General features: G+C 47.7%; 1 protein-coding gene across 17 annotated transcripts in view; it reads left to right on the top strand.

Annotated features, from left to right (window-relative positions):
• CUX1 (cut like homeobox 1) overlaps positions 1 to 27,325 on the top strand; it is a 387,498-nt gene that overhangs the window by 157,731 nt on the left and 202,442 nt on the right. For 16 of the 17 annotated variants that reach the window (XM_079720356.1, XM_079720357.1, XM_079720354.1 and 13 more), the window contains one exon: positions 15,239 to 15,286. The exons of the other annotated variant lie outside the window; for it this stretch is intronic. In XM_079720356.1, the coding sequence (XP_079576482.1) occupies positions 15,239 to 15,286 (48 nt within the window). The remainder of the gene's footprint in view (positions 1 to 15,238; positions 15,287 to 27,325) is intronic. 17 annotated transcript variants of the gene reach the window in all.

The raw sequence follows: 27,325 nt of genomic DNA, 5'->3' as shown, positions 1-27,325 counted from the left end.
CTTGTGTGTGGGGCCTTCTGGTTGCCTGGGGGTCACTAGGAACCTCGTTCTGCTGCTAAAGCACAGGACCCTGTGGCTGAAGGATCCTGCCTTTGTTTCCATGTGTGCCTTTGAGTGGGTGTCTGAAAAAGCATTGACAGTGTGCTCTGCATCTGCTAGTAGATTTTCCCATCGTGCATTATTAATTATCCTCTGAGCAGCTCTATGAAGCGAGTAAATATTAGTAAATAATATGTACTGATTATTAATCCAAAACAAAGGTATATCTTTTCCATGCTGCTTAATTTTAGGGAAGCTAGTTGCACACAAGTGATGAATAAACTTGAAGTAAGGCCTTCGGGTGGGAAAACAAAGAAAACTGAGATCAGATCCGGGAAAGAGGGACTCTCCTGGTGGTCCAGTGGTTAATACTCCGTGTTCCCAATGCAGGGGGCCCAGGTTCGGCCCCTGGTCGGGGAACTAGATCCCACATGCTGCAACTAAAGATCCCTCAGGCGGCAACGAAGATCCTGCACGCCACAACTGAGATCTGATTTTTTTTCAATTGAAATATAGTTGATTTACAATGTTGTGTTAATTTCTGCCGTACAGCAAAGTGATTCAGGTATATATATATATATATATATATATATATATATTTAAATCCTTTTCCATTACGGTTTATCACAGAATATTGAATATAATCCCTTGTGCTTTACAGTAGGACCTTATTGTTTATCCATTCTGTATGAGATCTGATTTTAAACCTTTTCTTTTTCTGTCTCCTTGGTGAAATCTGTCCTTGTTTTATGATTTGTCTGCTGAGTCCAGGATCTGTGTGTGGGGTCTGTCTCTGCCCCTTTGGTGCTGGTTTGAGATGATGTTTTGTTTTGTTTTGTTTTTCAGGGTTCTGACTTTTATTCCTTTTTGAGTAAGTTTGGTAACATATATATATATATATTTTTAACATCTTTATTGGTGAGATGATGTTTTAAGTGTCCCCATTGTTGTCTGAGATCTGAGACTTTATCTTCTGATTACAAAACGTATGAATGTTCATTACAGAAATTTGCATTTAAAGAAGATAGTAATCAATCACCTGTAATCCAAGACATAAATGTTAGCGCTGATGCTTTAGATCTTTCTAATCTTTTTTGGTTCATAAATATTACATATGTTAAAACAATAGAGATTATGCTGTACATATCGTTTGTAGCATGGTTTTCCCGCAACCATAATATCTTATATAATGAAAAAAATGTAAAACATGTGGTGGACCAGTAGGTTTCCTGCTAGTATTTATTGTACTTATAAAATAATTCTCCTTTGGAGAAATATGTCTAGTTTAGCTATGCATTAGCAGGTACCGTATTTATTTTCTTTGTGGGCTGTTCACAGGCTGAAATAATGCCTGGCTGTTTGCTTGGCCACGTGGACAGCACCGTGTCTGGGGATTCTGCCATTGGGGAGCCACAGCGGGGGGTAACCCAGTTGCTCTGTAAACCTTAAAGTCATCTTACTTCTTTGAACTATCACTCAACCCTCATCCTTAATTTTTAAAAGAACGCTTTTGAGGTTAAAAGGATATAATTTATTTTAAGCTGAAGAAGTGAAAAATAAGCCATAATCCCATTCATCTACTGTTTAACCCTGACGTAGTTCTCACCATCCTTTTCCAAACACGTACAGATGTGTGTTTATTCATTTTTACAACGTGGGGGTCATACTGTAAACCCATCTTGCAGTTTATGGCTTCTTTTCCCCTCTTTCTCCCCATTTAACCCCTGATCATCCTCCAGATCTGGGCTCAGGCGCCCCTTCCTCCATCCTGCAGGAAGTGCCTGCTGCTCCAGCCAGGTCGGCTTCATAAACGTACCCCCAGGGCCTCCCTGGTGGCGCAGTGGTTGAGAGTCCGCCTGCCGATGCAGGGGATACGGGTTCGTGCCCCGGTCTGGGAGGATCCCATATGCCGCGGAGCGGCTGGGCCCGTGAGCCATGGCTGCTGAGCCTGCGCATCCGGAGCCTGTGCTCCGCAACGGGAGAGGCCACAACAGTGAGAGGCCCGCATACCACAAAAAAAAAAAAAAAAAACGTACCCCCAGCTCCACGACCCTCCTCTTTACAGGGCTGACCACGTGGAGTGCACTCCTGTGGGTGGTCAGTGACTAACGTCCCTCTCCCTGCTAAACAGGCGCCCCACGAGGCGCAGGGACCGATTGGTTTTGCTCACGATTGAAGGAGCACCTGTAACGGTGCCTGGGGGCCTATAACATCTACTTGACAAATATTTGTTGAACAGATGGCAGTCATGTGCCTTAGTCCATGGTATTAGCCGTCCTTTGAAAAATAATTTTACTGACTACCTAATGTGCCGCTGTATTGCTTTACGAAAGTTTATTTAATGAGTAACCCCCTACTGTTGGCATCTACATTATTTCTGATTTTTCTCTCTTCCAAACGCATGCTAAGCATTCTTATACATAGATCTCTGCCTACATCTCTGATCTTCCTGATGGATAAATTCCTAGAAGTAGAAGCACTAAACTGAAGGCTTAATCTGTGTTCTGATCCAAAATAGCCCGTTTGTCTAAATGTCAGCAGGGCCGAAGATCCAGAGTAAATGACACAGTGCGGGTGTGCGGGGAAGTGAGAGTCACACTTCCTGGTTCCTTTCGGAGGGTCCCAGGGTAAAAAGGCACTTCAGGCACGTCCCGTCTAGCACGTGGATCCCCTTTGCAGCAGGTCCCATGAAGGGTCAGCTTGGTTGTGATTCTGGGAAGAGCATCTTTTGTTCACTCATTCAATCCACAAGTATTTACGAGTGCCTCCTCTGGGCCTGGCACCATCAATGGTCCCAGGAATGGAGTCGGGGTGTGTAGGCCCGTCAACAGTCTACTGGGCATCTGTCTAGACTTGGTTCATCATTCGCACTAGGAGGTAAGCCCCAGGAGGGCAGGGACTGCAACTAGCTCATTCACTGCACGGAGTAAATAGTCAGATGGTTTTATAATAGATTACGTGTATAATACGTGGTTCTTCTCTTTGACAAACTCAAAACCTATTGATGTGTAGATACATAAACAAATCACAGCAGTATTTTCATAGTTCTGAAATAAAACTCAAGGTTTAGACACGAGCACTTTTTTCAGAAAGGGACCTGGAAGAATATTTTGAAATCAGACCTAAAGGCAAATCAGACATAATTAGAGAATTAGAGGAACCTGAGGTGGCCTCCTTCCCGGCCCCACCACTGAACTCCTGGCCAAAAAGAGTCCTGCAGGAAGTCCCTGCGCCACCGGCAGGCGTGATGCCAGCTCAGGCCGGGAGAGCCAGGTGCCACGAGACGCAGGGGAGGGTTCCAGGGCCCAGAGGCGGTTGGCTGGTCCAGCTGCTTCAAGGGACACCGGCAAGTCATCAGTGGACCCACAGGCTTGACCTCTGGACAACGACCAGTTCTCTGCTCCAAGACTAAAACCTTAAAGCTGCTATTTCTCAAACATTTTGGTCTCTTAATATTGAGGGTTCCAGAGAGCGTTTGTGTCCATGTGCGTATCTATCAGTAGTGAACATGTTAGAGACGTGTTTAAAGCACAAGAAATCACAAGCACACGTGCCAACACTTCAGGGTGATGACATCATCACATGTGACACAGTGTCTGGAAAACTCCACTGGGCATCTCTATGAGAATGAGAGTGGAAAAGGAAAACAGCAAAAATAGTTCTGACCTCATGGACCCCTGGAAGGGTCTGAGGCATCTAGGGGTCCCAGACCCCACCGTTAGGGGCATTCGGGCTCTCCCGTACCACTGAGCTGCTGCCACATGCTGCCTTCAAACCAGAGCCTCTGTGCATCTCGAATCTGTGTCCCAGGCACCATCCTCAGCCTTCATCACCTTAGGACCAGGTTAGGGCATCACCCATCTGATAAACCTGCCACTTTTCATCATCAAACGAGTCTCGCTAAAGAAGACCACCACTTGCTGTCACCCAGGAGCTCAGCGGTCCTCTGCTCTGCCTGGCTCCTTGGGTGTCCATCCTCTGCCTGCGGATGCCCTTAGCTGGTCCTTGCCACTCAGCCCCAGGAACCCTCCGTTCAAGCCCTGCACGAGCTCCCCTCCGCTCAGCTCCACAAAGCCAGGCCTTCCCATTATGCAGTTTTATTAGGCACAGCGCTGAAGGCACATCCATCAGTATTAGAGCCTTTCTGCTGAGATACAGAACATGTTTTAAATGGAGCAAAGAAATTTAAATGGGAAGAAATTATAGCATGAGTGAGTTTATCCCTTTCAAGGTAATCTTATTTAATAACCAAAAAACTCACAAAGATGTGCATTTTATCCAGCTACAAAGGCGGCGTGGCAGGTTATATGTTGTGGTAATTACATGTTTGGGGTTTCATTCCTTCTTTCAACTCGATTTCTATTATCTCAGAAAAATCAACCATTGTAGAAAAAGGACTATTCATTTATTTCATTGCCGGGTGGCCCATACACTGTAAAAATAGGTCAAGAACCATAATCTAAATTGACTGCTGATAAATAATTAAAGCTAATGGAATTTTCTCAAATCTGTGAACTAAAGTCTTTGAGAAATTGCCAGGACATACTGTCTGCTGTTGTATAGAAAGATATTTTTTATTTAACACTTCAGCTTAAATGCCATTTAAAATTACTCTTTTCTATCACAAAGACTGGAAGGAGTATGTGTTCATCTCTAAAAGTAACCAGAAGTAGGGTGCTCCATTGATAGCTGCATGACTCATCTCCAGATGATGAGGTGGGAAGCGAAGGTTTCAGGATCCTGGAACAAAGAGAAACTTCACTTTTCACTGAACTGCATTTTAAGTTGAGTTCTACGATGTGTGCATTATACAATATATATTGTCTTGCCTGAAAAACTCCATACCTGGTCTGTGCTCTTGTATACACGATAAAGGGAGAACTCCAGCCATCTTCAGTGACATAAGTTCCAAGAACTATCTTTCTTTTGTGGATAATTATGATTCTCTCATTGGTGCCATTACGACCTTATAAAAATACACTTGACAAATATGCAGAGAGGTTATTTTTGGAAGAGATGGCTTATCAATAAGAAAGCAGATTGGTATACTACAGTCAATAAGACTGGTAGGTTTTTCTTTATTGATAAGCATGATTCGGCCATCAGCAGGATATTTTAGAATCCCAAGGACATCAGAAGGAAGAATCAGTAGCTAGATGCTTTTGAACAATATGTCTTCGGTGTTTGGGCTCTAAGTTGTAGAAAGGGGGTCGTTTTCTTGTTTCAGTTTGATTAAATAACTTGGTTGAAAAAAAAGTCACCAATTTGCTATTCTTACTTTTTAGCAAAGTTGCAGTTGTTAAACTGCAGTACTTATATCCAATGTTGTATTTACTATGTTTTAATGTATTTGTAAATGATGGACCCCGTTTCTGAAATTAAACTTTTTTGCATTTCTCTTTATGAAAACACTCTCTATGGAAATTTCTTGATTTAAAAAGAAATTATTCCATTCAAATGCTCCTATCTGGCATCTGTATAATCTGTATATCTAGCGCCTAGAACCTTTATTCTGGGGTAGCCCAGGTTGCTGGGAGATGCAGTGGGTATTGTCCGTGGCCATTTTGAGGACCCCATTGCTTTCTTCTTCTCTAGAACTTTGTTCCAACATGACTAAGGGCTTTTTAGGTTCTGCTCGTACAACGTGTCCAGAATGGGGAGCATGAGACCCTGGAGCAAGGACCCCAGCGAGGGCTGTGCCGAGACTTGTCACACAGGAGCGGGGAGAGTGGCACTTGGTCCAGAGAGAAGATTCGGGGTGCAGAGGAGGGTGTTGGAAAGACGTGAGCTGGGCCCTCAGATACCTGCAGGGCTCCATCACCAGGCCCAGAAGAGGAAGGCTCAGCCATTCTCGGTCCCCTGGTCAACCCGCGGGTGTGGGGAACCGCTTCTCTGATCTCCCTAAGAAAATGCGTTATTAAGCAAGTCAGTGCTCCCATTGCGGAGCACAGGCTCCGGACGCGCAGGCTCAGCGGCCATGGCTCACGGGCCCAGCCGCTCCGCGGCATGTGGGATCCTCCCAGACCGGGGCAAGAACCCATGTCCCCTGCATTGGCAGGCGGACTCTCAACCACTGCGCCACCCGGGAAGCCCTCTTTTTTTTTTTTTTTTTTTTTAAGTGATTTATTTACCAACAAATTGCTACTAGTAATAACATCATTTGTGCTCAGGAGAGCTTCCCTCTGAGCGTCAGCCTTTGGTAGGCGGTGCCTGGAGCCAGTATTTGAAAACTCCCGATTCCACAATGAGGCACAGTCTTGCACCAGGACTGTCCCAGGAGGGACAGAGTGGCCTTGGGAGGGTGAGCCGTGTGGCCAGGACACCACGGGTCCCGTACCTCGGGCAGGAGATTGGACCAGACGACCCTGGATTTCCAGGTTAACCTGATGAAGGAGACAGTTAACTAGTTGCTTGGTTGTAATTTAAGAGCAACAGTGCCTCACACCAGTCTCGTAATTCTCTCTGGGCCTGTCCTATGTGATTGGTCAGCAGAAGGCTTCGCGGGTCTCAGAGTGAAATACAGTGTTTTGGAAACCTTTTATATTTCAAACATACACAGGCCAAGGTGAAGAATACAATGAACCCCAGGTCCCATCCTTCCTCTATAATAATCATCCGCCTATCAACACACACTTGTGTCATCCTTATTCTCACCCATTACCCCTTCCCATTAAATTATTTTGAAACAGAAACCATATTTCATCCATAAATATTTTAGTAGGTATCTCTAAAAGATAAAGAGCCCTTTTTAAAAAACACGGCTGCACTACCTAAAATACAGGCCACGTCATTTAAAAATAAAAACAACTTGGGATCTATTTTAACTTTAGTTCATTGTGTGGCCATATTTTATCAATTATAATACATTTTTACACATTTCACCATCTTCAACATTAGAGCGAGGATAAAAATCAGGGACATCACAGTTGAATAAGCAGCATTTTTTCCCCCTTGGTGCGGCATGAAATAACAGTACCTCTTACACTTGACGGTATCAAACTTAGTGAAATAGGCTATGTTATGGAATGATTTTCTTTGGATAAACACCTAAAACATTTTCCAGTCAGAATGTCCTTGTTTTGAGGCCTGAGTAACCAGGAGGGATTAGTGAATTCATTTGGAGATATTTTCAGCTCCGGGCGGGTTTGTAGCATGGAACCTCCTCATGCATAAGCATTTCCTAGGGTTTTAAATGCCGGCCAGGCTTATATTTTTACCTGGCTCCTGTCAACGGTTAAACTCCTTCCCCACCTGAACACAGTGAAGGAAATGTGAGCTAAGACCAGAAGAGAGGGGGAGGCTAAGAGTTACCCCGGGCCAAGGTGGTTCTGAAACAGAAGCCGGAGGGATGAAGCCACTTCTGCTTATGCCTCAGGGCTGGGTCCCTAACGACTTTTGTACCCGCACCGGGGCAGGGATGCTGGCAGCCCTGCGGGAGTCACAAAGGAGAGCCTTTAACAGGTACCCTCCACGCTGCCCCCAGTGCTCTTGGGGAGACCCTGTTGTCACCGAAGAAAACAGGGTCCCACTCCTGGTCTGTGCCACAGAGGACAAGGTGCCACCAAGATGCAGTCAGACGGTCGGAGTCTTCAAAGTAGGCAGAGTCATTCCAGAGAAACACACCTGAGTTACAGAGAAGCAAAAGGGAAAGGGAAAAGGGCATTGTAAAACATGTCGGGAAATCTGGACTTTAGAATCTTCTGGAAATAGAGATCATTTTATGGCTTGGAAGACGCATTCCCCCCCTCCCCCCCCGAGCCATGTGGCTTGTCCCCCCACCAGGGATTGAACCTGGGCCCCGGCAGTGAGAGCGCCAAGTCCTAACCACTGGACCGCCAGGGAGTTCCCTGAAGATGCATTTGTAATTCATAGCCTCTTTGTGTTTACACGTGAGGCCTGGCTATTCCCCTTCATCTGCTTGTCCTTCCAAACCTAAACAGCCATGTCCTGGGCACCGTTCTTTCCAAGACTCAGAGGTGGGCCCGGGTGGCCACCAGATTGGAATCCACGGTATGAGATTCTGTGATGCCGGCCCTGGCATCACGTGTCAGTGTGAATGGGAGAAGTGTCATGGGTATTGGGAGTGCCAGGTCCCAAAGAGGGAACAGAGCCTTCCAGAGACCACCCAAGTGCTCAAAATGGGCAGAGAGTCAAAGATTCAGACCATCTGGGTTCAGAGACTGTGTCTTGTGTTTCTCGCTGGCACCTCACAGGTGTGACTGAATACTGCGTGGTGACTTCATAATTTTATTTCTGTTTTGCTTTTAAATCAGAATGGTTTCTCCAGCAGTAGTCATTAGATAGAAGATTCCTCAATAGCATTTTACTGTTCAGTTTTCTGACCTAAAAAATGACTTGTGAATCAGTGGTTTGGAGACTAATGAAAATGCTTTTCACATAGAAGCACCTCTCGATAAACATCGCTTATTATTTGCCACGTGCTCCAGGGAGAGAAGGTCGCAATGCAGTACTCTGGTTTTGCAAACAGACATCCGATATTAATAATCTCAAGGGCATCGCTCTTTACGTGTTAAGATGTTTGCTGCTTTCTGCTCAGTAAATGATACAGAATTGAAGAAAATTTGAAACAGCACTGAAAAACCTGTTGCTGAATTAAGTGTGGTAACCCTAAATTTAAGTTTCTTGACCTTGTGTTCATTTCCTAATTCTCATTCACGCCAGTGGGTTGTTTGTTTGTTTGTTTTAATTTATTAATTTATTTATTTTTGGCTGCATTGGGTCTTTGTTGCTGCACGTGGGCTTTCTCTAGTTGCAGCAACTGGGGGCTTCTCTTTGTTGTGGTGCGCGGGCTTCTCATTGCGATGGCTTCTCTTACTGTGGAGCATGGGCTCTAGGCGTGCAGGCTTCGGTAGTTGTGGCTCGCAGGCTCTAGAGCACAGGCTCCGTAGCTGTGGCTCAGGGGCTTTTGTTGCTCCGCGGCATGTGGGATCTTCCCAGACCAGGGCTCAAACCCATGTCCCCTGCAATGGCAGGCAGATTCTTAACCACTGCACCACCAGGGAAGTCCCGCCAGTGGGGTTTTGATTGGCGTGGACCCCGTTTTCTTCAGTTTGCAGTTGCACAGAAGGGCATGTGGTCCCCTGCAATGACTGGGAGTGGTAACAGCTGTAGTTTTTGGTGCTGTCCAGAGAGCAAAGAGCACCCTGTTCTAAAAGGACAATGCAGGGACGTCTCTGGTGGCACAGTGGTTAAGAATCCACCTGCCAATGCAGGGGACACGGGTTTGAGCCCTGGTCCAGGAAGATCCCACATGCTGCGGAGCAACTAAGCCCATGTGCCACAACTCCTGAGCCCGTGAGCCACAACTACCGAAGCCTGCACACCTAGAGCCTGTGCTCTGCAACAAGAGAAGCCACCGCAATGAGAAGCCCACGCACCGCCACGAAGAGTAGCCCCCGCTTGCCGTAACTAGAGAAAGCCCGCGCGCAGCAACAAAAACCCAACGCAGCCATTAATTAATTAATTAATTAAAAAAGACAGTGCGGCATGTCATGTCCTCACTAACCAATGACGGAGTGGTCCACGGGTCAGAAGTCAGCATCGTTGGTTCTGGGTTCTTAGTTTGGTACTAAACCAGGTAATATTTGGAGGTAGCAGCATTAGATAAGGAATTTCTCAGAGTGCCCAAAATAAAATGGGAATGAGTGATTTTTTTTAGCTGGTGACTCCAAGTACATCACTCTGTGTGTGTATGGGTGTGAATATTTAGGGCCTTTTTTCTCTCCAGCTGTCTTCAGATAGATGTGTGTGCTTGAGTACAAACACACACATCCAGCTTTAACGTCTTAAGAGGTTATTTTAGCAGGTCTGCCGTGAGACGCGATTATGTCCAAAGACACGATTTTTTATACTGGGCTGGTTAAGACCATGGGCAGCGGAGACCAGTTTACTTTATTTACTAACATTATGAGAGGCGTGGATCTTCCACCATCCTGGAGCGCTCTAGAATACTTTTGCCATCTGCTGAACTCAAAGCTGGTGCTCTCATGAGGCTGGCCCTGTGCAGTCTGGCGGGGCTTGGGGTGGACCCGGGGCGAGCCGAGTAAGAGACACTGTTTTGTGGGCTGAGCGCCAGGGCTCCCGGATGCCTGCCCCTGAGGCTGCACCTCCACGCCGGCTCTCCCTCCTCTTCTCTTCGCAAGGTCTCAAACGCCTTGGCCCTACCAGCTCTCACATTCCATGACCCCATCCAGCTTTGCCGTTTCCCCTCCGAGTTTGGGCCCATCACAAGCCTTTTGAGTGATCCCTGTGTGCCCCCCACAGTGCTGGTGTCCAAGGTGATGGATTCCTTTACAAAATCTCCGTGTGGCGTGGGCCTTGGAGAGAGCTCTGGGTTCACATCCTGACTCTTCCCGCTGTGCGACCTTGAACAAATCTCCTTCCCTTTCAGAGCCTCAGGCATCGCTGTCTGTGACGTGTGGGTACCAGTCCCTTCGGTTGGCAGAGTTATAGTGAAAAGCAAATGAACATCCTGTATCTGAAGCCCCTCACTCACTTAGACACTCGCCAAGTGGGAACTGTCATTACTTTCCGCCCGCGACCCCCTTCCCCGTGGGGCTCCCCAACCCTGTCTCGCTCCTTCCTCCACCTCACACTCACTGCAGCCTCTTTCTCAGCCCCTCACACATTGGTTTCCAGCCTCCAACTTTACTCAGCTGTGCTCAGCGCTGCCTGGATGTTCGACCCAACCGTGTTCCCAGGCCCAGCGTCTGTGGTGACATTTGACACCAGTACCTTTTCCCTCCTGAAACTGCCTCCTTTTGACCTTGTGTTCCCCTGACTCTCCTATTTCTCCCGATTCTGGCTCTTTCACCGCTCGCTCCCTCTGGCCGTGCGGGGGGGTGGGGGGCTCGCTGGCCTTCACCATCTCCCCCATGAGAGCCCTGATCCGTGAGCACCTCGCTTAGCCCCGAGCTGCCCGACGTGGTGGCCACCGGCCACGTGCGGCTATGAGGGGCCACTTGACATGCAGCCAGTCCAAACGGAGAGGTAGGGGGATGCGTCCCCGGTTTCAAAGACTTAATACTAACAAAGAATGTACACTATCTCGTTAATAATTTTTATATTGGTTACATAGGAAATGACAATATTTTGGATATATTGGGTGAAGTGAAGCTAAAATTGAGTTCCTCTGTTTCTTTCTGCATTTCGAACGGAGCTATTGAATGTTGTCAGTCATACAGGTGGCTGGCACTCTGTTTGTGCTGGCAGCGCTGGCCTGGGAGATGGACCCCAGCCTTGAGGGCTCACATCCAGGCAGGGCAGTCTCTCACTTGCCCAGTTCTTAACACACTTTGAGAGATTGTTTGCTCTTTAATTTATTTGCTCATGCACGCACTCCATGCCCTGTGAGTTCCCCCTCTGTGTGACCAACCCGTTCTAGGCAGAGTCAACGGAGGTCTTTCTGCCGACCGGTCCGTGGCCTCAGAGGGTGCCTTGTGCACCAAGCCCAGGGCCGCCCTGCAGCCCTCCCTGCTGTGCCCTGTTGGGGAGCAGACTGCGTGGGGGGCCTCTCTGGGACAAGGGCCCTGGCGTGGACTACAACCAGCTTCCGTACTCCACCCTTCTGTATTTAAGGCCCCTCGGGCCTAGGTTTCCTCAGCAAAATATCCCCCAGCCCCGTGTTGGATGCTGGAGTTTTAGGGGGGGGCGTGACCAAAACCCATCCCCTGCCCTGAAGCGAGCCCCAGTCTGGAAGGAGGAGGGCACACCCCTGACTCTGATCACAGCCCCCTTCACAGACTCGGGGTGAGAGGGGCCGGGAAGCATATCCCATGCCTGACATCAGAGCCCGGCTGCTTCCGGTTCTGCAGTATCCAATTCAGGTCTGTCGGAGGCCTTAGGGGTCCCCCTTTCAAGAGCCCGAGGGCCATCAGGTGCTACCAGCTGTCAGGCCCTCAGCCCTCGCCCAGGGCTCCCAGACCACCTGAGGCCTCCCTGGTAAGTCAAAGACCACCCAAAGCCCATGGCTTCCCACCAGCAGTTGGGAGGCAAGCACTGCATAGAGGTTCTCATCCTTGACCTGTTCATGTCTTATTTTTAAATTCGATTAATATGAGTTTGTGGCCTTTTGAGGGGAAGATTCGCCACAGCCCTGTGCGAGCGAGGGCGCGCACCGTTAACGCACTTTACCCCCCACGTGTGGTCAGTGTGGACCGCGGGGATACCTGACACCTCATTCACGAGTCACCTTCCTCACAGTCAGCCTTTTGGGAAATCAAACAGCAAACTCCATCCATCATCTCGTGTTTGCAGTTTGTGACCAAAGTACCTCAGTGCAATCATGCTGCCTGCTTGTCCCTTCCTGGGGGAGGCAAGGGGACTGGCCCACCCCCCTCAGAGTCCTGAGGGCTGTTTCCACCTTCATGTCCCCCCCCCCCACAGAGAATCCAGGCCATGTCACCCCCTCCCGGGGACACAGTGATCTCCCTGTGTGTAGACCTCCTGAGTAGCTACCTGCAGTGGCCGAGTTTCTCCCAAAGAAGCCAGGCTTATTCCTCGTGATGGAAACGTAGGCTTTACTGACCCTGCCTGGGGCCAGCCTGTAATCTTTCCTCCGTCACTCTTCACCCTTGGCAGCCTCTTGCCCCTCACTCTCCCTTTCGGTGTTCTATCTTATCCTCTATGTTGCCGAAAAGCACAGTGGGCTGAATGAGATAGTGTATTAGTTTCCTATTGCCACTGTAACAAACTACCAGACTTGGGTGGCCGAGAACAATAGAAACTTGTCATCTGACAGCGCCAGAGGTCAGAGTCCAGAATGGGTTTTACCGCGCAGAGTTGCGTTCCTGTAGAGGCTCCAGGGGAGGCTCCAGCTTCTCAGGCCGCCTGCGAGCCTTGGCTTGTGCCCTCCGTTGTTCTGACCTCCGCTTCCATCTCACATCCCCTCTGACTCTCACCCCCCTCCTCCCTCTCATCAGGACCGTTGCGATTACATCAGGCCCACCTGGATACTCCAGGGTCATCTCCCCAACTCAGGGCCCCTAACTTAATCACATCTGCCAAGTTCCTTTTACCACGTAACCTAACAGAGTCACAGGTTCTGGCGATGAGGACATGGACATCTTTGGGGGCCGTTACTGTGCTCACCGCAGATAGCCTTATTTATTTAAGAAGAGGCTGCCAAAGAGTTTGATTATTTTTTTGCCATGGAGTTTGGTGTAAAAATAGAGAAAATGACCCAATGGAGGAACAAAAGGACTTCTCCAAGGAAGTCACCTTTAAGGACGCAACCTATAGGAAAATGTATAATCAAAGGGGAAACTATAATTCCTCTTGAGCAAATACTTTCACAGGTTACAATACAAATCAGTGTGGGTTAATTATGTTTGGCAAAGAGCTTATGGTACAGTCCTATTCATTAGGTCACTCTGCAGCGGTGGAGATGTCCTGTGTCTTTGCGGTCCAATGCCCTGGCCATCAGCCTCACGTGTCTACTGAGTACTTCAAATGTGGCTCCTGCAACTGAGAAGCTGAATTTTTAATTTAATCAAGTTACATTTGAACATAAAGAGCTGGTGACAACTGTATACAACCGCATGGGCTCGAACAAGGGAGCCTCACCTGGGTCTGTAGGTAGGCTTTAGGAAGCCCTCAGTGAAGTAATTTGCAGGGTTTTCTCCCAGAGGCGAAGGTCAATAGCTGTCCTCAGATTCTTAGAAGGGCTTCCTGACACCAAAATGTCACAGGCCCCAGTCCAGAGGGAAACCACAAAGAACAGTGGAGCATGGGTACCTGGAGCCGTCGTCCTTCCTAACGCTGCAGAGCCGTGCGCTGTGGTCTCGAGCTGGATTCAGAGCGTGGGATGGAGGCCCCTTTCATCTGGGTGCTTGGCCAGAGGAACACAAAAGGCAGTTACCAAAAGAGCAGACGCCAGCGAGCCCGTGTGTACACACAGCTCAGCTCAGGGCCTGAGTAGGCCCAGGGCCGGGGCTACATAGAGAGCTGTAGCGTTCCGGGGGCAGAGAGGCCAAGGATTCGTGTCCCCGAGCCCTCTCCTTGGCCCCTACAAAAATCCTACCTGTCTTCCCAGCTCAGATGCTGCCTCCTCTGCGACACTGCTCTTCATCTCCTTAACCTGAATTTATCCTTCCTCTTATGTTCTCCCACAGCACAGGGGCTCTTTTTCTGAAATAATGTTTTACTTTCTCCCCGTGTTATGGTTGGATTGGTACACCGTTACCAATACTAGTCAGTTTTACTTGGGCGTCTGCATCAGCCTCGGAGCTTCAAAAAAACATAGATGCTTAGGCCTTGGCCCAGACTTACTGAACCGGGTCTGGCACATAGATTGGGCTCAGTAAATACCTTATATGCCCCAGCTCTCAGTAAAGGAGATGTTGCCTTGTACGAGTCCTTTCAAAGTGTTTGAAGTATTTTCTCCGTTACTTCATTTTTTTTTCTATTTTTTAAAAGTTGAGATAGAGTTGACATGTAAGATTGTGCAAGTTTGAGGTGTACAACATGTTGGTTTGTACAACCATTTATGTATTACAGTATAATGGCCATAGTAGCATTAGCTCACACCTTTATCACGTCATGTCATTAGTATTCCTTTTATGCTGAGAACAGTTAAGATCTAATCTCTTAGCAACTTTGAAGTTTATAATACAGTATTGTTGACTATAATCACTATTTTGTGCATTAGTCAATTACTTCATTTTAAATAAGATAACATGTTCGCAGGTTCTGAAACGGGTACTGGTGGCTTAGGATAAAATTTCCAGTGACTGTATCAGACATGGATTCAAAATCCATGTATCTCCCATGGATCGTACCCCAAAGTAGCAACTAAAATGCAGGATGGTGACCCAAATCCACTTCAGATACAAGCAAATCAAACCTACCGTATAATATTCGATGGTATTCTAAGCAAATTGTCTTAGACTGACACCAGCAAAAACTTTAGTCCACAGCACATTCAAAATGAGGTGTAGATAACCAGGACTCAGGGAAAATAAAGCTTAGTGGTATTCTTAAGTGAGTTCATTTAAACAACGGGGCACAGTTGGCATTATTTACGTGTATGAGGGAGGGAACGGGACAGGAGAGACACTGGGATTGCTTTATGTAATGGTAACCAGCACCGCATTCGAAGCTGTTTTTAGGAGACCTTAACGAATGTTTCCTTCTCTTTTCTTCTCCCATGGCTGCTTCCTGACCCACCTTCTCACCCCAGGATTTGCGCAAGCAGGTAGCGCCGCTGCTGAAGAGCTTCCAAGGGGAGGTAAGCGTTTATGTTTCTTTTGCATCCTGAGCCGCCTTCCTGTTCCTCACGCTTTCTTCCTGTTCTCATAAAGTAAGTGCCACTGGCAGAAGGTGCTTGCTCGGAGGGAGCCTCCCCAGCCACACCGACCCATCCATGTGCAGGTGACGGGCCCCTCAAAGTGAGATTTCCACCGATTCCTCGATTCAAGCCCACGTGGGAGGGGAGGCGGGATTCGGGATGTCAGAAGCGGCGGAGGAATCCGGGGAGCAGTGGCCGGCGTATCACACCTCCCACGGTGGACTGGGCTTGTTCAGACCCCAGCCTCAGAGCCCACAGGCCTCCCCGAGCTCACTGGTCCCCTGAGCTGGATGGGGGCTGCAGCCACGAAGTCTCCCATGCAGAAAGGATGTGCTCCGTCAGTCTGGTGCCTTCATGCACAGCCGCGGGGGAAAGAGGAACTTCACAGGCAGAAGCCACGAGGAGTAGGTCTGGGCTCAGTATAAGGAACGTCTTCTCATGGATCCTTCCAGAGAAGGGCCAGGCAAGGTGGCAGGCAGGCGGCCAGTCATCTGAGACCTGTGTGCCCTGAATGCTGTTCATCACAGATGATGCGGGCAGTCCGGGTGGGTGACACGCCTGCTCCTTCTCTGCCCTTTGTGTAGACACTCGGTGAATTTCAGAAAACCAGAAGTGATGTTAGTGTCGGGGGATTATCCGCTCTCAGCTTCTCCTGTAGGAACGATGACCTAGTAATAGCAGCAAGGAGGAGCGAGACTGTTCTCAAGCCCTCTAAGGAACCCACGCCGGTGGGGCCTTGGAAATTTTGTGTTCCTGCAGCTTCCCAACTCACAGAGAGCCCGGGAGGAGGGGCTGGATGCGGGGAAGTGAGGGGACGAGGTGGGGAGCGCCAAGAGGCTGGGATCCTGGCCCCCTGAGCTCCCAGCGAGAGATCGGGGCTGCCATTTGGCCAACTCTTCAGCATGCGGGTGACAGCAGAAGGTGCGGGATCCGAGGAGGCGGCGGAGGGCGGAGAGGCGATTCCAGGACGGCGAGGGTTGCATGTGAGGGCAGCAGCCGCGGTGAGGCTGGTGATGGCTGCAGATTTGAGAGCAGTGCAGGCGGGGCTCCTCTCTCGGTTTATAATTTCCTGCCGCAGGAAGTCGTCCCCCCTCCGTGCTTGGCTCCCTAAGGCACAGAAGGACATCGGTAGCCCAGGTCTCGGAAGGACTTGAATTGCCCTTTCCTCAGAATTACATCTCCAAACCCTCACTTTCTGAGTAAAGCCATCACCTTACACCTGCCCACATGTGATCTAAGCTTTTCTTCTACCTGTTCAGCAGCTTTTGTGAGACCCATCAGCTTAGTGTTTCTCTGGTTGAAATAGCTCAGGGTGCTCTTTCTGTTGTTTGCTTGTTTTTGATTCTTTCTGAAAAATTTCCAACCTACCTAAAAGTAGAAAGACTGGTATAACGAAGAGCCAAGCACCCTTTACCCAGAATCCTCACCTGTCAACGTTGTGCTACGTTTGCTCCCCTCCCCCCACCCCTTTGCTCAACATTTGGAAGTGAGTTGCAGCCAGCCGGCCACCCCACACCCTCAGCGGCATGGGTGTCTCCTAAAATTAAGGGCATTTCCACAGTAACCCCGAGTATCACACCTGGGAAAATAACACGAATTTCATAATATCTGATATTCTGTCCAAAATCAAATTTCCCATTACCCTTAAAATGTCTTTTATAACTGCTCTACATTGCATTTGAGGGATATATATATATATATATATATATATTTATTTATTTATTTATTTATTTCTCTTTTAATATAGACACTCTCTCCACCCCCTCACCTTTGTTATTGTTTTTGTTTTTGTTTTTGTTTTTAAAGAATCTAAGCCAGTTGTGTAGACTATCCCACATTCTATTGGGGCGATGGGTTTACTTCTGGCAATATATATTAAATTTAAAATGCCTGTGAGACATCTAGGCTTCCTATTTGCCTTATTTTTTTTTAAGGCTATTTGAAAAGTAAATATTTTTATAGCACTGTTAATATCTACCAAGCTGCTGCTCATTGCTATATTTATGTTAAATAATGTGTGCTTTCCAATAAGCTGATTTGAGCAGAGGGGGCTAAAGCCTGCTCGTTTCTGAAGACTGAGCTTGCATAGCAGCGGATAACTGCACGTGGGGACCGCGAGTGCAGGGATGACCAGGGGCAGCGTGTCCTGATGCTTAGATGGGGCGGGATCCGTTGTTTTTCTAAAAAGCCACCTTCTCTAGTAACCAGAGGTTCATTCTCGTACCCATCACTCGAGTGTCTGCTGCTGCAGTTTTATTTATCAGATATATTCTTTGAGTTCATCCCAATGTGCTTGAGTTCCCCTAGAAGAAAGTACTGTGTTAATGAAAAGGTAATCTTCGCCTCCGAATTTGTACAGATTTCTTCCTTACTTGAGATCCCCAAAAGAAAAAAAAAAAACAAAATAAAAATAAAGTTTTCAGACAGCGAGAAATTCACAGACAGAGGTCTTTAGAGTTCCTGCGAGAAGACTTCCTTTTTTTTTTTTTTTTTTTTTTTGCGGTACGCGGGCCTCTCACTGCTGTGGCCTCTCCCGTTGCGGAGCACAGGCTCCGGACGTGCAGGCTCAGCGGCCATGGCTCACGGGCCCAGCCGCTCGGCGGCATGTGGGATCTTCCCGGACCGGGGCACGATCCCGTGTCCCCTGCATCGGCAGGCAGATTCTCAACCACTGCGCCACCAGGGAAGCCCAAAGACTTCTTTATTGTGTGTCATAACGTCACGGAAAAACGCTAGCCGGGCCAGGGTGCCGTTTACGCCCTTAGGTGTTTTCTCATGGTCCTCGGTGTAAATCCAGACGCCCTCCTGCCTGTGGTTTGTGGGGCCCACGTGGTTCAGTAACTGCTCACCTCTCTAGGGTCCGCTCACTCCTTCCCTCCTGTCCCAGCATACATGGCCATCCTGAGTCTCTGCCAGGTCCTTGTGCACAGGGCGTCCTCACTGGTCCCCAGGCCTTTGCACAGCTGACCTGCTTCCTGAAACGTTCCTCTTCCTTCCTCTTTACCTGGCTCACTTCCTCAAGGAATGTCTTCCCTGAGCCCCAAAGGATGGGCCAGGTACCCCCCATCGTGTGCTCCGAGCTATTTGTGATGCATTTGTCATCATACCGGAGAGCCACCTGTCACTTTGTCTCGGTTCTCCTTTCGTCTGTAAAATGTGTGAAGGCAGCCACTGTATGTTGTCCTGTTGGCCATTGTGTTCCCAGCACCCGACGCAGCAAGTGAGAATCAAAAAGTATTTGGGCTCTCAGAGTGGTTATTGATAAATGATGGAACAGCCAGGTTCCCCCGGGAGCAGTTTTTAAAGCACCTTGCCTCTCTCCTTTCTTCAGGATCTGTTGTTGTTCATAAGGTGAGAGGGACCCTGGAAGGTATGCTCGGGAAACACCTTTAGAAGAAACTAGTAAATAATGACTTGTTGTCCTTGATTGAAAGGTTTGGGATCATACAGTCATAATGGTTATTCATAATTATTATAGCAAAGTCATCAAGTTTAACTCTTACACCCAGCCAGCTGATTGACGAGGTGGAGGTGGGGAGGGTCAGTCCAATTTAAGGTTTATTTCAGTCCAGTAATCAGGCAGTCCCTTCAGTGAAGTGACAGTCACACCGTCTAGGAAAACGCTAAGTCTTCCAAATTGCCACCCCCGCTCCTAGCTCCTCTCCCTGAGAAGGGTCCTCGTACAGAAGTTGAGGGGGTGAGGACTTGGCCTAGGCCCTACTTCTCTTGGCTGTAGGGGAGCTGCATATTTAACCCAAGTATCCTCAGGGAGGAAAATCCTCTTAAGAACTAACTTAGGTGCTTATATCAGAGGGGAAATAAAAGACTAAAAATCCATGAGCTTAGCATCCAGCTTAAAAAGTTATAAAAGTATGATAGAATAAGCTCAAAGAAAAGAGGAAGAAGTAAATTAAAAATGCAGTAATAATATATAAATTAAAATGAATGAAAAAGAAAAGAAAGACCCAAGAAAGAAATAGCCCAAAAGTTGGTTCTTTGAAAAAACTACTACAATAGACAAACCACATTCCTAAATCAAGGGTAAAAAAGGTTAGGAAGGAAAACAGGATAACTTTGCAGCTGCAGTAGAGATTAAAAAGATAGTAAGGGGGGCTTCCCTGGTGGCGCAGTGGTTGAGAGTCCGCCTGCCGATGCAGGGGACACGGGTTCGTGCCCCGGTCTGGGAAGATCCCACATGCCGCGGAGCGGCTGGGCCCGTGAGCCATGGCCGCTGGGCCTGTGCGTCCGGAGCCTGTGCTCCGCAACGGGAGAGGCCACAACAGTGAGAGGCCCACATAACGCAAAAAAAAAAAAAAAAAAAAAAAAAAGATAGTAAGGGAATATTATAATCAATTTTATGCCAGTAAATGTTAAAACCTAGGCAAAATGGACAAATTTCTGGTATGCTGTGATGTACCAAAGCTGATTAAAGAAGAAATAGAAAACCTGAATAGCCTTATAACTATTGCAGAAATATATCCACACGGTCTAGACAGTTTTATGGGAGAGTCCTATCAATCATTCATGAAACAGATAGTTCTCTTCTTTTGCAAATTGGGAAAATTTCCTTTCCTTCAGAAAATAGAAAAAGAGAACACTTCCTAACTTATTTTATGAAGCTAATGTAACCTTCATACCAAAACCAGACAAGAACAGTATAAGAAAAGAAAATTAAAATCTGTCTTGTTTATGAATAGATATGCAGAAGTCTTTAAAAAGGTATCAATAAATTGACTCCATCAAGCTCCATGTATCCCAAGAATGCTGTGTGGTTTAACAGAAAAAATTAGTTAATGCAAGTTAGTAATCATTCTCAGATTAAAAAGGAAACATCTCAAAAGTTACAGGAAAAGAATTTGGTAAATTTCAACATTCATTCACGATTTTAAAAAAAAAACAAAAACTACCAGCAAACCAGGAATAGAGGGGAAATTTGTTAACCTGGGAAAAGGTATTTATCAAAAACCTACATCAGTCATCATATTCAGTGATGTTAAAAACATTCCCTATAAAATCAGGAACAAGACAAATGCCTACTGTTGCCACTTTTATTTAACATTGTACTGGAAGTCTTAGAAGACTAGTCTTCATGGAAGACTAGAAAAGAAATAAAGTACAAGTATTAGAGCAGAAGAAATAAAACTGTCATTTTTCAAGTGAGCCTCGATTATTTAACAAGGTTACTAGATACAAAATCAATATAAAAAAGTAATTGTATAGCTCTACATCAATAGCAAACTGAAAAAGGATACCACTGCAGATAGCAACAAAAAAAATAAAGGATACCTAGAAGTAAATATGACAACACATAGGAAATCTTTCTGGAGAAAAGTATAACATTCTTATTGAACAATACTAAAGAAGAGTTAAATGGAGAAAGTCAAGGTATTCAAGGAAAGATTCCCACTACTGTATTATTAAAGACATCAGTTTTCCCCAAATTGATGACAGAGTGAGTCATTGTAATTTCAATCAAAATTCTAACAGTATTTTTCATGAAACTTGAAAAGCTGATTCCAGAATTTATATGCAAGAGCAAATGGTCAATAATGACAAATATAATAGTAAATAAGAATAAGACAGAGAATTTGCCCAACCAGATTATCAAAGCTACAGTAATTGGCACAGGGACAGATAAATACACCAATGGGACGTAGTAAAGAAATCAGGAAGTGACCTGTGCATATACAGAAGCCAAATATATTGCAAACATGGCATTGCAGATCAGTGAGGAAAGGGTGGACTTTTCAATAAATGGCCTCCTGACCATTGGTTATCCTTATGGAATTAAATGAAATTAGATCCCTACCTCACACCATATGCAAACATAAATTACAGGTAAAGACTTAAGGTAAAACTTTAAACCTTTTAGAAGAAAATACAGAATATGATGACGTTGGGTTGGGTAGGATTTCTTAAACAGGAAACCATAAAGGAAGACATTGTTACATTCAACTACATTAAAATTTTAAAGTAAAAGCTTTCTTTTTCTCATGGAAAGATAGCCTAAATGAAGTGAAAGGCGAGCCCAGTGCTGCTAGCTCAGTTTCACCTTTATGCACTAGGAAAGGGCGCCACCTCCCTCAAGGCATTTTCCTTATCTGTTGGAAACTTATCATAACAAAGATTCAAACCTATCTGAACGTTTTTCATAATAAAGATCAAATGCCCCTGATGTGAATGTTGCCCCCTTGGGCCATACTGTGAACCCATCGTACATGGGGTAGTTGCCATACACATAGCGGACAAAGGATTAGTATTCAGGAATTTTTTTTTTTAACTTTTACCTATTAATAAGAAAAAAACAAACATCCCAATAGGAAAATGGGCAAAACCATGAACAGCATTCTCAGAAGAGAAAATCAGAATGGTCAGTACACATATGAAGAGATACTCAACCATATAATCAAGGAAACGCAAATTAAAATAATCTAAATGCACCTTATGCATATCTACCAGGCTGGCCAAAATTCAAAAGTCAAGATAAGAGCATAAACGGGTGCAACCTTTTTGAATACCTATCTGGCATCAGATTCTCCAGCTGAAGAAGTACATATACTTTGACAGAGCATTTCCACTCCCAGACATACACCCTAAATAAACTTAAACATGGACCCCAGGAAACAAGGTCAGGAATGTTTGCAAATGGTAAGCAAGTGGAAACAACCCGCTTTCCATCAGCAGTAGGAAGAATAAGTAAAGAATGATGTAGTCATACGGTGGAATACAACACAGCAGGAGAAAGTGAATGAAATGCAAAATGGTGCAATACTGAGCTGATACTGTTTAAGATACATTTGTATTATTATATAATAGAACCATAACAAAAAGGTTAAACAGGAAATCCAGAACAGAGGTTGCCGCATATAGGCACAAAGGTGGTTTCAAAGGTCATGGGAATGTTGTTACTCACAGGTGTTCATTTTGTTATTTGTAATTTACGTACTCTTTTGTAAGTATGAGCTACTTCTTTCCAAAAGAGAATCGTGTTTACAAGGCAGTAGCTACATAATTCTATTTTCGCATGTCAGAAGCTGAGTATTATTTTCTCCCATCTCTTTGCATTTTTCTTCTGTGATAAAGCACATTTGTGAAGTTGTTCAAAATGGCATTTGTGGGACAGTTAGCAAGCGCTGTGCTCAGTGCTTTTCAGGCATGTGCTGCCCGGTCTTCGCCATCCCGGAAAGGAGCCGCTGCTTTGACCTTCCTGCCAGCGGATCTCCAAAGCTGTATCCATCTCTCCTGTTGGCTCCCACTGTGGGAGGACGTGCCCCTTCCTCAAACACTGGTCCCCCACCCCCACCCCGGGGCTTAGAGCCCAGCTCCTGCTTTCTCAGGAACTACAGTCCTGCAGGGCCTCCCTCCTGTGTCTTCAGTCTCTGCTAGTTCCTGGAGTGTTCTCAGCAGCATTCCCACAAGTGGTAGCATGTGCCATCTCGGGAGGTAGGGAGGGAGACAGACTCCTTTCTCCCCCAGCCCCTTGGCCAAGCTTCTCCAAAGAGCCATCCGTCCTACACGTATACCCACCCCTGTCTGGCATCCACCCCGCTCTTCCTTGACCCTTTAAGTCCTCAGCTCTCTTACCCCAGTGACATTCTGCCCACCTGACCCTCTCTTGATAACCTCTTTTGACATCCCGTGATGCTGTGCCCGCTGAGTTTTCTGTTCACTTCTCTGCCTATTGATTTTTAGTCTCCTTGGGCTGTTCCTCCTTTTCCCTTCAGACCTCTGAAGAACGGCCTTCTTTGCTGTATCATCTCTCAGGATCTGCCTGTGGAAAACTCAGGTTTCTCTCTCTAACTTGGTCTTCTCTTTGGAGTCCCAGCTCCTTCGAGAATGCCTGTGTGACATGACCTCGCGGTTTTCCGCAGGAAAGACTTCTTAACCCACAACCCACCTCCCCTTCTCTGGCTTCCATGCCTGCTGAAATTCCCTCCTCCTCCGACCTTCACCTTCTTGGGCATAACGCCCCAGGGGGCCTGGCCGGCTCAGCTGGAAATCCAGGACGCCTCCTCTCTCCCATGCCCCCACCTCCTCCATCCCACCTCCAGAGTGCACCGTCGCCGTCTCCCACATGCTTGTCCAGTGCCGTGTCGTGTGTCACTGAGACCAGTGGTTCCCTAACTGGTCTCTGTTCCCGCTCCTACCCACCCTACCCCCTCCTCTCCTCTATGCATCAGCAAGGATTGGGTCCTTCCTTGCTTCCAGGGCCTCCCCAGTGCCCTGGGCCTTCGGGGTGCCCTGGCCTGGCCGCTGCCTGCCTCCCAGCCCCAGCTGTTCCCCCAACCCCCCGACCGGCCCTCTCCTACTCATCCTGTAGGGCTCGCCTCAGGTGTCACCCCTCACAGAGGTGTCCTCTGACGGTCAGTCCAAACTGAGGCCCCTTTATTTCTCTTGTAGCAAGTTGTTCCGTTCAGAGTGCCTTCCTCTGTGCATGTGAGTTTTCACGCCCGCCACTCTCTCCAGATTTTTCGTCTGTGTTGGCCTCCTCTCTGTACCTAGACCTGGCCCCGTTGAGCATGCGGTAGGTGCCCATTGGATGGGTGGGTAGAAGCAGCATCCTCATTTCACAGATGAGGAGACTAAGCCCAGAGCAGGTAAGTAAGGTGCCCATCGTCACATGGGTGATAACGGCGGGCCTGGGCTGTCTGGCCTCCCAGGCCGTGTTCTCCAGTGATGGTGCTTGGGGAGTGGGGAGGTGGCGCCCTGTGCCCCTCCATCCTCTCAGTCAACTCCCTGGTCTTTGATAAGGACAGTTGATGTTCATTTAGCGTAAAGTGCTTGGCAAACACAACTTCAGGCTCCCTCCCCTTCCAACCAGCCCCTCCTGTATCAGATCTGGTGCTGCATGCCTGGTCCCCGTAGACATAAATATCCATAACTGTGTGCAGATCCTTTGGTGCAACCCAACCTGTGCCCCTTGGAGGAGTGGGGTGCGTGTTAACTGATGTCGCAGTGTCACCTGCTGACATGGCCCACGGGAGGGACCAAGCCATCCTTTGGAATTTTCCTTTATACTGAAGGTCCACTGTATACGTAGCAGCAATGGTATTCAGAGCCTCAGTCTGGCCGTGTGAGACCCCATGTGGGCTCTGATGCTGGGTTTTACTCTCTCTGTTCATTTCTTCATTCAGTAAAACCCCCGAGAGCCGACTGTGTGCAGCTCTGGGCCAAATAGGAGCTGAGGATACAGCCGTGGATACAGTTGACAGGTGCCTGTGTCCTAGTGAAGGGACACAGGAGTGATGTCAGATGGTGACAGTGCTGTGAGGGAAGTGATAGGAACGGAGAAGCGCAGGAGAGGCAGGGCAGCTGCTCCAGAGACGGTCTTCATGGGAGGTGACGTTGGGGGAAGACCTGCGTGATGAGAAGGACCAGCCAAGCACGGAGCTGGGATAGTGCCGGGCAGAGCGGGGAGGTGCCAAGGCCCCGAGGAGGGACAGTGCTCGGAATGAGTGGGGACCGGAAAGGAGACCTGCGGGGCTGGGGGGCCTGGGCCGAGGGAGCGAGGAAGCCAGGCCAGAGCAGCCAGCGGGGGACGGGTGGGCAGGGGTCTCACGGGCCACGAGATGGGAAACTGCCTTGAAAGGCTCTCGTCCAAAGACGTCTGAGTGCGGTGTAAAGCAAAGGACCGTGCACACTTGCAGGTCCATCTGATAGATTTAATAAAAAAAATAGACGAAATGGATTGAGTTGGGTAAATAGTCCATGAATTCGTTAAAAATGACTGAGTGTCCAGGGTGCCCTGTGGCCTGGGTCTGTTGTCCTGTCACATATTTATGCGTTCACATCTAAAGGCCGTGGCTAAACAAAGCCCGGAGGTCCGAGTGCTTTACTCCCAAGAACACTTCGCAAGGGGTTAGAGGCGCTGACCCAAGCGCTGCCGCTCCGTCTGCTGTGAACTCGGGCCACTCCTGGGCCTCTTTCTGTCTGACTCTGCGCATCTGTAAAGTGAGTGGGTGAGCGAGGGAGTCGGCAGGGAGCCCTGTGGCTCTGAAGTCCCGTGTGACTCAGTGGCCTGGTACGTGGGTTGACTATCAGCAGCAGAACAGAAGAGGGGACATTTTCCAGCAATTATATCTGTTCCTCGAAGGAGCGGTCATTCAAGGTAGCAAGTTTCCCATTACTGGGAATGTTCAGACAAAGGCCAGGGGACCACCTGTCAGGGATGTTTTCAGCTCCTACCCAGTCTTCAAGGCCCAACCCAAACTTTGGAGCCTCCGAGTCATGTCAGAATACCCTCGCCAGAAACAAACCCTTCCCCTCCTCATCTCTGGTGGGGCTCCGTTTGTATCTGTCTTGTGATTTTTGAGCCTGGAGACATTGTCTTTATTTTCTAGTTACTGGAACACAGTTTAACTAGCCCTATACTAAGCCTTATGCTTCTGAAATCTAGATGATAGGGACTGTGTGTGTTACACATGCACACACACGTGTACTTATGTCCCCATCATATCTGCACTTAGCAAGTACCACATTAAGCCTTGTGAGCAGGCTGGTAGTTGAGAAAATTGGACCAGACAGGTGGGTCCCAAAGCTGGTCCCCGGATAGCCCAACCGGCTGCCTGAGAATCACCCACGTGTTTCCAGAAATACAGCTCCCCGGGCTCCTCCCTCCAAGGTTCTGATTGAGCAAACTGGGGAGGGGACCTAAGAATCTGTCCTTTTACAAAGTCCCCACTAATTCTCATGCGTGGCTGATTGTAGGACCCACGGGCTAGGCTCTCCCCAAGGGCAGTTCCTCTAGGTCAAGTTCCTCTAGGATCAAGCACCCTTGATCCGTGTGTCAGGAGCTCCATGATTTTGCTTTAAAATGTATTTCCAGGCGTCATGTCCTTGGCTTCTGCTCCGGCCAGGCTGGTCTATTTACCGTCACCGAACATGCCTTGTGGTTTCCTGCCTCTGCCCTTTTGCTAAAGTCACGGCCTCCGTTATTATAACCTTTTGCTCTTCCTCACCTATAAAAATCATTTCCATCCTTTAAGACCGAGCTACAAGTCTGCCTCCTTCATTCCTTTTGCAGACCATCTCAGCCTGCTGCTGACTTTTTCCTTTCAAGGGCCTGCATCTTCTCCCCGAATGTGTATCTCCCTCTTTGCCTGACCTAGCTGGTTGAGGGAGGTATTCTCAGCTGAAGTTTCCTCCCTCTTACCTTCTCCTCGTTAGCAAGGACTCACCGAGTCCTGTGTTTGAGGCTTTGCACCGGGTTCCTAGTGACCCACAAGAAAAATAAGGTGGCCTCCCCTCCTTGGGGCCTCAAAGGCATCTGCCAGTTTGAGCCCAGTGTCCCTCCCCCCTTTTTTTATTTTTATTTTTATTTTATTTTATTTTATTTTTTTTGCAGTATGCGGGCCTCTCACTGCTGTGGCCTCTCCCATTGTGGAGCACAGGCTCCGGACGCGCAGGCTCAGTGGCCATGGCTCACGGGCCCAGCTGCTCCATGGCATGTGGGATCTTCCCGGACCGGGGCATGAACCCATGTCCCCTGCATCGGCAGGTGGACTCTGAACCACTGCGCCACCAGGGAAGCCCTAATTTTTATTTTATATTGGAGTATAGTTGTTTAACAGTGTTGTCTTAGGACTTCCCTGGTGGCGCAGTGGTTAGGAATCCACCTGCCAGTGCAGGGGACATGGGTTCGAGCCCTGGTCTGGGAAGATCCCACATGCCACGGAGCAACTAAGCCCGTGTGCCACAACTACTGAAGCCTGCACGCCTAGAGCCCATGCTCCGCGACAAGAGAAACCACCACAATGAGAAGCCTGTGCACCACAACGAAGGGTAGCCCCTGCTCACCACAACTAGAGAAAACCTGCGCGCACCAATGAAGACCCAACACAGCCAAAAATAAAATAAGTAAAATTTATTCACAAAACAAAACAATGTTGTCTTAGTTTCAGATGTACAGCAAAGTGATTCAGTTATACATATACATGTATCTATTCTTTTTCAAATTCTTTTCCCATTTAAGCTACTACA

The sequence above is a fragment of the Hyperoodon ampullatus genome, assembly GCF_949752795.1.
Source record: "Hyperoodon ampullatus genome assembly, chromosome: 14".
Lineage (NCBI taxonomy): Eukaryota > Metazoa > Chordata > Mammalia > Artiodactyla > Ziphiidae > Hyperoodon > Hyperoodon ampullatus.
Note: the sequence above shows the minus strand (reverse complement) of the source record. Positions and strands in the feature narration are given on the sequence as shown.